The sequence below is a fragment of the Labrus mixtus genome, chromosome 17 (assembly GCF_963584025.1).
Source record: "Labrus mixtus chromosome 17, fLabMix1.1, whole genome shotgun sequence".
Classification (NCBI taxonomy): domain Eukaryota; kingdom Metazoa; phylum Chordata; class Actinopteri; order Labriformes; family Labridae; genus Labrus; species Labrus mixtus.
Window position 1 is genome coordinate 23,583,762 of NC_083628.1, and position 11,133 is coordinate 23,594,894.

Below are 11,133 nucleotides of genomic sequence, written 5' to 3' on the forward strand. Positions count from 1 at the left end.
GATATTCGCCTCCTGCTTCAGTGAGAATTTAATTTAGCAAGTCAACAGAGGTGGGAGACGCACACTGACCTGCCAAATGTGGGGGGCAGGTGACGATCACAGCTCTGCACATGAATGTGTTGGTAGCAGTCATCACCCTGGCCCACTCAGCATCCTGTTCAGACATATAGACAGAGACAGAAATAGAGCTGTGGTGAGGCTGTTTCTAACTGTGGTTTTTTGACCAATTTTGGACACAATTTTAATCACATACAGAATGCACGAAGTGTAGTGAAGTGACTTTTTTCAGTAGCTGATCCCATATGTCTAACTATCGCTACATATTTGTTTGCAATAGTGAATGATTTTGAGCCAATTTGAGCACTTCTTCATGCCATGATCATCTTGGGTGTTTGCAATATTTTTCAAGGTAAGCATGATTAAATGTGAGACATATCCAGACATGCTCCTGGGCTCATTAAGCCAACATCAAACAGTTTAAATATATTTATACACAGGCCTTGCTTAATGCACCAATAACAGTAATGTAGGTATTTTATTGCATTATAAGGCATGGACAAATCTGCTAATAGAAGATATTGTAGTAACCTATGGCAACATGTTCTATTGTAAATCGCTGATTTTCCAAACAATGCACACAGTCTTGCCCCAAAATTGCAGAGTTCTTACGTGCTGGCTCCTTCTGCTCTCACATTCATCTCCACTGAACTTAAGCCTGTGGTGATAATTAAAAACTCACCCACCAAAGAACGTCACAGTGAAACACTGAAAGGTCTTATCTTCAGGGACTGTCAAAGCACTAGATATTTTTGGATTTAAAAAAAAAAATTAGAAATTTAATGTATTATATTTTTGGACTGGATCCTAAGAAACTAGGGTTATTTTTTTTAAAGCTTATTAAAGAGTAAAAAAAAAAAACCTCAGTGAATAGGAGTTCACATCTTCCTTCACCACAGTATCAACTGCAAATTCTTTTAGACTTTTAACTTTTCAAGGTGAGAGCTGAAAATTAACATTGTCGCAGCTCCTGTGGATCCACCAAGCTTCCCTAAGAGTCTCAAATAAGCTATTAATTTATTCTCATTTTCTTTTACTTGAAATAATGATTCAGTTTGTTTTTTTTATTGCCTTGTTCCAAAAAGGTCCAGTCTCTGAAGCCAAATAGGACGACTGACCCGTCACTGTGTGAAGTCTGCTGGCTCACCCTGTGCCCGTCTGGTTCCCCTGACTGCCCTGGTCAGCTTAGGTGATGTGGAAAATGCTAGTTCCCTGTAGCTGTGAATGTGAGTGTGAATATCTTTATGTGTCAATATGTGTTAGCACTGTGATAGACTCGAAAAAATGTCAAGGTTAAGCCATGTCTGCTGGCAAATGCATGCCAGGGAAGGCTACAGCCTCCTTTGTGTATAGAAAGTAGATGTCCTGGTCAAAATAATGCAATGACCAATCAAATTAATGTTTAATAACCTGCAACTTATTTCCTTGAGACTGTAGGAAAAAAAAAATCAAAAATAATAAATTTCCTGAACACAAGATGACCTACTTGAATTGCTTGGTTTATCAAACTGATGGCCTAAAGATCCAAAGACTCTAAGTTTAGTTTCACATTAGGGACCTGGGCCCAGATCCGAGAACGCTTGACCCCAAAGTGGAGTTCATTTGATCTGTATGAACACAAACAAGATAGTCGAGTGCTATATGACGTAATTCTAAACGGGCCCTGTCGCTCCGTCCTCTGAACTGCCAATCGATGTGGAAGTATGTAGAGGGTCGTTGTTGGCGTCTCAGAAATAAAAAAAACATCCAAAGTTATCAGGATGGACTCAGTGCGAGAGTGGTTGTCGTGATTGCTTCTCCTTCTTTCTGCTTTTTAGTAGACTTACAAGCCAACTATGTGCATACCGCCCCCTGCTGTATCGGACTGTGTACATACACAAGTGTATTCTGTTATGGAACGTTAATGTGAACACAGACCAGCGGGGAAGACGGAAGAAGGAGCAATCGTGCTCGAGCGCAGTACGAAGGCTATTGGGCCTAATGTGAAAACGCCCAACTTTGGTATAAAAAAAGACTAAGAGAACCAGAAAGTCCAGACCCCTAAAGCCTGACTAATTTAAAAATATTTGTTCTGCTTTGATAATAGCTCCACACAATTCCTGACATCTAGAATGTTCTGAGTTAATCTGCCAAATCCCAAATATAGTAAATTTATAATGATTTAACACCAGACTGTTTCCTCCTGAGTCCTAATGATTGATAATGATTGAAGCCTTGGCATAGTTGCTATATGTATGGAACAAATTCCATATGATCCAAATGTCTACTAATTATTTACTCCTTATAATTGAATTGCTTAATTGAATTTGTTTATTTCTGGCTCTTCTTCTGAGTCTGAAAAAAACAGATGAAGTAACATGGCTATCCTCCAACTAATTTGAATCAGGTAATTAGTCTTAATAAGTATTCCATAAGCTATAAAATCCAATTAAAATATTTGTAATCCTGTAAGGAAAACTAAATTCTTTGGACAATATATTTACACACATAAATATATAAACATTTGGAACAATAACTATATTGAGGAAAAGCTCTATTGAGCCTTCCTGGTCTCTCAGCTATGGATAAGAATGGCAGTCAGGCAGAACCGTGCATTCACAGGAGAAGGCCTGTTTTCCCATGGAGGAAGCTGTTATCTCTGTGTCGCGCCTCATCAGTCCCTGAGTGAGCCGTTACTGTACTCTACCTGCCATATGGCCTTCACAGCGGAGCCCAGCTGGATGTTCTTCCACCCAAGACGTTCTGCCAGATGCTCTGAAAGCTGTTGGGTGCCTCCCTGTGGAGAGACAGATATTACATTTCCAGGAGGGTTTTAAACCCATAGATGCCCTCCTACCTTTAGTGTAGCAGCATGTTTGAAAGTAAAAGGATCACTTCACCCAAACTACAAAATAACAAACCCCAGGTGGGATCTGGCAATACATCCAGATGATTCAATAGTATTTTCTAAGGTTAGGATTCCACTTATTGTATAACAGTATCTGATTCGCCAAGCAACAGAGCATTTTGTCCAATGACCTACAGTAAAGCAGAACAAGCAGTCAATGTGTTTGCATTTAAAAAACTCCTGATTTGTTCTTGTTTAGTTTTATATTTTGTTAATTTCAGTGTTTAGAATTTGTCCTGTTTTATTTTTGTCTATTTCTTCCGTCATGTGGCTTGTTTCCATTGTGTGTATTTTTATTTCTTTATTTCCTAGTTTAGTCTTTAGTGTTTCCTGTGTCTTATCCTCGTGTTTCTCGTGTCTTTTTAATGTCCGTCTTTTCTCCGTTATTGGTCTCTGCTGATGTTGATAAGTTTCACTGAAGTCCGATCCTCTGCAGCGTCCAATAAATGAATGATATCCGATAGGGGTGTGTCAGTCAGTAAAAAGACGTTTCCTTGATCATAGCACCTGCAAGTTGTTTCCTCGCTCCTTGAAATGTCCTTCAACATGGCGGCACAGAACAACTTCCTGTTCAAGTGAGGAGCAAGGAATGAGGAAACCAAAAATAAGAGACATGAGAAGCTGCCCTACTTCCAGTGTTCCTTCCCTTCTCTGTCAGTTCATACCTCTACCTGCCTGTGTTTTGGGTGACGTTCCCGGTGACTGCTTGTTCTAGCTCCTTGTCTTTTTGCGCCTCTTCTGTTTTTGGATTTTTCATCTGGATCTTTGATGGACTTTTAATGTGGACACTTAAAATTAAGCTTTTTATTTTTGCATTTTGCCCCTTTGTTTATTCAATACTTCTGGTTTCTGCACATGGGTCCAACGTGACAATCAAAAAGCTCTTTTGGTAAAAGTAACCCTATACTGTGAAGAATTAACACTTTCTGGCTGAAACTTTCTTGTGCAATAACATTCCCATATTAAATATAATTACACCCATTGTTATGGACTGTGGACACTTTTTTTTTTAAATGTAAAAAATTGAACCAGAAAAACATGTTTAATAGAAAAGGACAGAGTAAAAGGTGAAAAGAAATGCTAACTTGAATACAAATGTCAGAAGGAAATGTATTCAAGAATAGTTTGAAGAACAAATCAAGATAAATTATCTTAGAGGTCGCTTTTTGTATGACAGGTGCTAAATAAATTAAGCTAGATAGATTTTTCAATTACATATATCTAATTGCTATTGGTGTGCGTTAGTCTGTTCATCAAGATCTTGTTTGTACCATCTTTTGTCATTATTTCATGCTTTTCTCTTGTTTTCAATTGCTGTAATTCCATTCGACTTGAACAAAAGATGTTACATAAATGAAGCTTGATTGATTGATCCTTGGCTCTTCCATTATACAGCTGAGAAGAGTAAGGTTATTCCTCTTCTTATTTCATGTTGATCTTACTGAGTCTGTGATGTTGCCATGCCTTCAGGGAAGTAGCTGGATAATATGAAAAGCTAAGAAAATAAATGTTGCCCATTTCTTTAGGCTCATGTTTGTGTTTTCCTGGCCTTCAGCCTTATCGTATTATTCCACTGTGTAGAGAAAGTAGGTTTAGATACAACAGCACAAAAAAACACAGCATTGAGCCATGACCTTCATACTGAGGGAACAGAAAGAAGGAAGAACTGATAAAGGACCACCACTTCAGTGTTTACAATCAATGATGGGAAGAAGACAAAAAGAAGCATTGTGTTTTCTGTGACAGTTTTGCAGACTGTGTTGAGGGTTGCAATGTTCTATTAGGATAGAGAAAAAGCCCTGCCGTGGTCTCCCCTTTTGTGAAGTTCCACAATAGCGCCGTAACGAGGCTCAGCCATCATTATGCCTTAATGTCCTACCAGCTGTGTTGTTGTCTGTAAGTATTTACATCATGTTTACATGGACGGGTTGTGTACAAAGCTGTTTTAGTCAAGGACTAGAGAAAAGAAGAATAACATACTCACTGCTTATTTGAATGTTACATAAGCCTTTCTAGATCATTTCATGGTCATTTTGTGTCACTTTATAGACTTAAGGCTTTATTTGCAATGTGAAGCTACTAAAGCATGCTAACATTAACCTGCTAACACAACAGTGCAGGCCACCGGCGATTGCAGCCCGAACCGAGCACAATTTTGCGTGCTCAAGGGCGACATCTACTGGATCAAAAAAGTTGCACATTCCTTCTTTAAGACATTCAAATTGATTCCGCAATGACGAAATATGTGTGTCCCAGTCTGTGAATTCACATTGACTTACGGTGTTATGGAAGCTCGAGAAAGCAGAGCACAGCAGAAACTCCACATACACTCACATTGAGACATGCACACACACACACACAGCGCTGTGCTCCTCCCCTGACTCTGCCTATCCTGCCTTGCCCTTGTAACGCCTCTGTTAGTACCTATGGCAGAGAGAGGGGATCACTTGGTCCCCCCATGACACCTCTGCAACATTCAAATCAACATCACAGGGACGCAAACATCTGACCTTGAAACAGCAGTCTGAATAAGGCTAATTACACAATCTTCTGTTTCAGGAACTATTTAAGTGATGTACCTTTATCTCCATCTCTTTAGCAGAACCTGGAGTGCACTCCAAACAGTTTTGAAGACTGTGTTGAGAATTGCAATGTTGTATATGAATAGAGAAAAAAACAAGAACTCAATTAAACAATATTCTGTTTCAGGAACTATGTTAAAGGTACCTTTATCTTCAACTCTTGAGCAGAACCTGGGGTGCTCTCCAGCAGCGGCAGTAGCCCTCCACTTGCGGCAGCATACATGAGGAAGAAGAGGAAGGACATCTGGGCTGGCTCGATGCCAAAGATGGACCTGCTACACATCCCAAGCTCCTCTTTCAGTTCTGCCACACAGGGATGAATACAAACATACTGTGGCTTTAATAATATGCATTCCCCTGCGGTGACAGTCAGTCTGTAATATATTCTGCAACATGAAGGTCAACAATTGGAACAGTGCTCAGTCAACAAATCACGGTTTACAGCATGTAACTATGCCATCTGAGAGGATAATGATTATAGTTTCTAGAGTCTTTGTGTCTAATGGAGATACCTTTTTGGTCTGAAGTCAAAAATCAGAACCTGGAATGCATTTTTTTTTAAATTGGGCATTCAAATGGAGCATAGGATATGCATCTTTAATGTCATCAAACTCCACATGCATCGCTGAAACAAATGGCCATGTGGACAGTCACTTTGATCCACTCTGGAATCTCAAACAATACGATGATTCTGTCGATCAACTTGCCTTTTATCTAGAGCCATCGTTGAATGGATGTGTACTGCTACAAGTATATCTATGGCAGCTAACATTAACCATTGGGAGAGGAGATATAAAACATAATTATAATCTGTATGTTTAAGAGGAGCAAACTGTGTAATGTTACAACACTTGTTTTAGCTGAGGAAACTGTGAAGTCAAAGTGAAACTCTGTGTTAGAGGAGAGACAGAACGAGCCTGCACCGAAGCAGAGACAAACCAAGGCTAAGAAACTGAGGCCAAGGGTGCATACAATGTAGTTCAAAACACATACAAACGTTTCATATGACTGTACAGTTAGCTGCGTGACCCCTGGGACGCCAGGACAGTAACGTTTCCCAGTAATGGGGAAAGTTATGTAAGACTAAGACACCATGGACTGTAGGGAGACATGAGGAGCTGGGACATACAGTAAGGGGCATGACAACAAGGCAGGGGGTTGTAACTGGTGAAGTGAAGTTAACATCAGCCAGCTAATGTATAAGGGTATATGTAGCAGTAACAGTGTAAGGAATGTGCTTTGTCTGTGTCTGTTGTTTTGTGAATGCTTCTTGTGCCTTTCTGTTGATCTTTGCTTTAAGCTGTTACTCAGTTTTCTTGGGGCCTGTTGGTGCCGCAAGAGTGAGAAAGAATACCATCTCCTAGTGTTTTCTGAGTCAAGTGTCTGTCTCTGTGGTGAAGAAAATAGTTTAGGGAACCATGTTTCAGACCTACAGTCAGTCAGATAGGGTTCAAGGTTGAAACCCTTCGGCATTCATTGTCTAAAATCGTCTGATAGACAGTATATGAATCTGGGAAAGGATTCAAATTTCTCAATAATTCCAGTGAAGCCAGAAATCGACATCCAGGCAAGAATTATTTTTTTTGTGTGGGGTTTATGTCAATCTTTGTCTTTAACATGGCAGAGTAACGCCTGTTGATCTGTTGAATCTCGGTTGAATGTAAGCACATGGAAGTACAGTTTTATATGAAATAACAAATAAATAGACTTTTTGAACATCATGTAAACGTCCTGATAGTTTTGTCATACAATAGGATTTGTTCAAATGAGTAAAATATTTTCCTAGGGAACATTTCTTTTAGATGACACATTGCTGGAGTTCAGGTTTGTCTGTTTGTAACTGCTTGTGTTATTATTTTATTTATACTATTTTATTACCATTTTTTCTGTTTTTCATTTCCTCAAGTTGTCTGAATCTGAATTTGAATCCTTAACACCCGCACCCCCAAACCCAAAAGGACAGAAAAAGGTGATGTTGAAGCAGCTCTACACACTGACCTGCAGTCCATGCATGTTGCTCAACGTACGAGTGCAGAGTCATACTGTCCAGTTCGGCAGCATTGGGTGTCCTCGAAGGATCCTCCACACATACTGTGGCACACAATCTGTTGATCTGAGTGCAAAGTACAATCACAGCAAACCACCCACACATGATTTACCACAGTGAACAGCTTGATTCCCATTGATAAAGATAAAAACAAAACAATATTTGGAGGCTGACAAATGTGATTCTTCCATTCTTGCAGCAAAGAAATTCTCATTTTTCGACTTCACACTGCTGCTCTACCATTTTATCCTGGGTGGAAAATTGTGTTCATTTTATGATAAATGTGCCCTGGTCCCATCACTCCAAATGCACACTGCATTAAAATTAAATTCTACTCAAATGTATTTATACATTAACATATCATACCATTAATAAATCCATTTGGGACTTCATCTTGGAAGCATGGGATGGAATTTAAACAGAAAATAACTTGGTGGTAAAAACAGTTTTTTAAAGCAGGTCAAGGTCAACTTTGTTTATAAAGTGCATTAAAGTCTTTATATGTGATTTTTACACTTAAATATAATATAAATCAAGTATATCCTCTGAAAATAACTCTGTGAGTCATGACTGTCTACAATGGGTGAAACACCCGAGTCCCACTGTCTGTGATGTTTTCCGAGTTTTCCGAGTCATATTTTCTGTTTGTTAACATCGCCAGGACAGCCGGCTGACTCCTCCCCTCGTGTATAAAAGTTGTTTAATTGAGGGACTAGAGAAAAGAAGAATAACATACTGTACTCACTGCTTAACTGTGTTTCTAGATCACGCTCATTTCAGGTAAATTTACATGCAGTGTCAAGATACGAGCACAATAAAGATCGCTAGCATTAGCATGCTAACCCACAATGCATGAGATGTTTTGGTTTCATGCTGGTGCTCAAGGGCGACATCTGCTGGATCAAAAAATCACATATAAAGCCTTTAAGGACAAACATGGTTTGTACCAAAGTGCTTTACTACAAGCATGAAAAACTGACAAAACAGAAATAAAGAACATAAAAACATCAAATAAAAGAATGACAAATGGCAAGAATATCTGAAATAGAACATGGACAAATAAATGGTGTACATTTAGATCATGGTCATTATGTGTCAATGTATGTGCTATATGAAGCTATGAGTTAACCAAAGAGTTCTAACATTAGCATGCTTACACAACAATGCAGGCCACAGGCAATTGCAGCTCGAGCAAAGGTCACTTTTGTCCACCGCTTGTGCTTAATGGTGTTTAATTATGGTGCGGTCTAATTAATTACACCTTCGTACGAGGCGAGTGGAGAGTGGTTGGAGGTGTGCCGCTGGAGGAGAGCGGACACCTCAGAATAGTGGAGGTGCCGCCAAACAGCAGTTGGTTTAATGCTGGTGCTTAAGGGCTCAAGGGCGACATCTGGACCAAAAAGTTGCACATTCTTCCTTTTAACACAGTCTATGGTTCGCATCCAAAAACAAACAAACAATAAATCAATAAAACTGATCCTCAGCTTATGTGTATCCTTTACACTCGTCATATATCATCTGGTGAAAGTTGTGGTTAGTCAGCTGATCCCTGTCTGGTATTTAGAAGCATTTAGAGGACCACTCTGAATGAACATAGTTCTGAACACAAAATGATGATTCATATTTGTTACCTTCCACAATAACTGGGCGAAGTCCAGTATCACCAAGGGGGATAGAAGAGGGATACTGGTGCTGTAGGTCCGAACTCTGGCATTTGGTTCACCCATGTGGTGCACCTTCTTGCCAGTATTGTACTGCGGGTAGGTCTCTAAGCCCAGCTCCTTTATGAGCTCCAAGACGTGTGTTTGGGTGCTGAAAGAGAAAGGACAACAATTCAGTGCTCATTGTTTACACTCTTTCACAAGTGGTATCATGTTGAGATGAAGCACCTTAGAAATGCTCTCTATTGCATTAATGAAGCTGTTATCAAAATACTCTTGGACAACGCACTTCTTCTCAAGAGAAGAGAGATGTTCTGTTGCCAACATTTGAATGTAGGTTGTAGCCTTGTAGTGATACTTCTGTGCTCTGACGCAGTATGAATGCTGACAGAAATTTCTCAATTACATTCTTGCTCAAACAGAGAAGAGTGCCTGACATCAACACCCTTGTACTTGTCAGATAAGACGCAGTCTTGATATTCATCACTTTATTTTTAGCATTGTAATTGAATTCACAATAAGAGAGGTGAAATCTGTGAATGATTTGAACTACCAGCAGCCTACTCATTTTCAGTGGGATTCACTGCTGTGCAATTACCACTGAACAGATCATCAATGTCAATTAAAACAACTTGTTATTTTATGAGAAACGGTTTCAATGTTTCTTTCCCAGTTAACTAGAAAGACATAATCAAACAACGAAACAATTCATATCCTGGTTATCTCAACTGCAGTGAATCTCAAAATACGATTTCATCAATGTTCAGGGGCGTGTCCAAACTGGAACACTGACTTGTACAGGGGTGCCCTCAAGTTTGTGTGCACACACATGAATGAAGAACATTTATGTATCCCTTCTGTCTGCACTCATCACATCGAATTTTAAGTAACACAAGATAATGGCAATATATACATATTTTAAGCTTAATTCTTCAAGGATTAAAAACAACATGTTTGTCTTAAATCACAATTTAAAGTATGTTAAACAAATTTGAGTGGTGGATTTCAACATAAGTCCCACCTCTGGCAAGGTAAACAGCCAATTAAAGTTGAGGATTTTGGGGTGGCACCTGGGGTTGCCTATAAGATTTCAAGGGGGGCTTATGCAACCCCTGGCCACCACTCTGGACACGCCCCTGTCTGGGTTATTCCTGTAGTTTTTAATCAACATTACCTTCCCACCCACTGCCCCCCGAAGTCCCAGCAATCAACACCATTGGCTGCCGGTATTTCCGTGGACAGTGTTCGACCTCCCACACGATCTGTATGGCACATCAGACATGATTTAGTCAAAGCAATAACTCTTCAACAGTTTCACACACAGAAAAACCTCACTCTAAAATGACTCACCGCCCTACTGCTTTCAGTCCTGATACACTTGTACAAACCTTTTCCTTCCAATACCAGTATAGTCATCTCTGCGTTCCTTTTCCGGAGCAGATGAGCTGCACTTAGTCCAGATAGTCCGGCTCCAACAATAACAACGTCCCAAATTTCTGCAGTCATGGTTAAGCTCAAGTGACTGTCTTTGTGTGTGTGTGTGTGTGCCAACGTGGAGTGCTCTGGAAAAAGAAAGAAGTAAGAAAGAGAAATCCAACTTGTGTTCCCTTTTCTTCTCTGTATCAGTTAGGTCATCCGGCAGCTTTCATAACAGTGTACTTTGGAACTGAGAACAACTGACCTGTGGCCTACTTAGCCTAATCAGCTGTGAGAATTCCAGCAATAAAAGCCAGCAGAGGGCTTTTGACAGCCCTTAACAGTAGAAACATGGACAGATGGAAAGTATTTTTTAAAGTCTCTTTACACTGTGTTTGAGTATAATGTTTTAACTAATTGTTTTTAATAAAAACAAAGTTATTAAGTCTGACTGGAAACCAGAAATAGGTTTGTAATGCCAGG

At 39.6% G+C, this 11,133-nt stretch overlaps 1 protein-coding gene across 2 annotated transcripts in view; it reads right to left on the reverse strand.

Annotated features, from left to right (window-relative positions):
* The window catches only part of si:ch211-127i16.2 (probable flavin-containing monoamine oxidase A), a 50,185-nt gene extending 39,320 nt beyond the window's left edge, over positions 1–10,865 (reverse strand). The window contains exons 1-7 of one of the 2 annotated variants that reach the window (XM_061062000.1): positions 10,623–10,865; positions 10,409–10,496; positions 9,205–9,385; positions 7,525–7,639; positions 5,672–5,829; positions 2,744–2,833; positions 70–154 (exon numbers count right to left, since the gene is read on the reverse strand). In XM_061062000.1, the coding sequence (XP_060917983.1) occupies positions 70–154; positions 2,744–2,833; positions 5,672–5,829; positions 7,525–7,639; positions 9,205–9,385; positions 10,409–10,496; positions 10,623–10,740 (835 nt within the window). In that variant the 5' untranslated portion in view covers positions 10,741–10,865. The remainder of the gene's footprint in view (positions 1–69; positions 155–2,743; positions 2,834–5,671; positions 5,830–7,524; positions 7,640–9,204; positions 9,386–10,408; positions 10,497–10,622) is intronic. The other variant, XM_061062001.1, reaches the window with a different exon arrangement.
* Between the last annotated feature and the right edge of the window lie 268 nt (positions 10,866–11,133).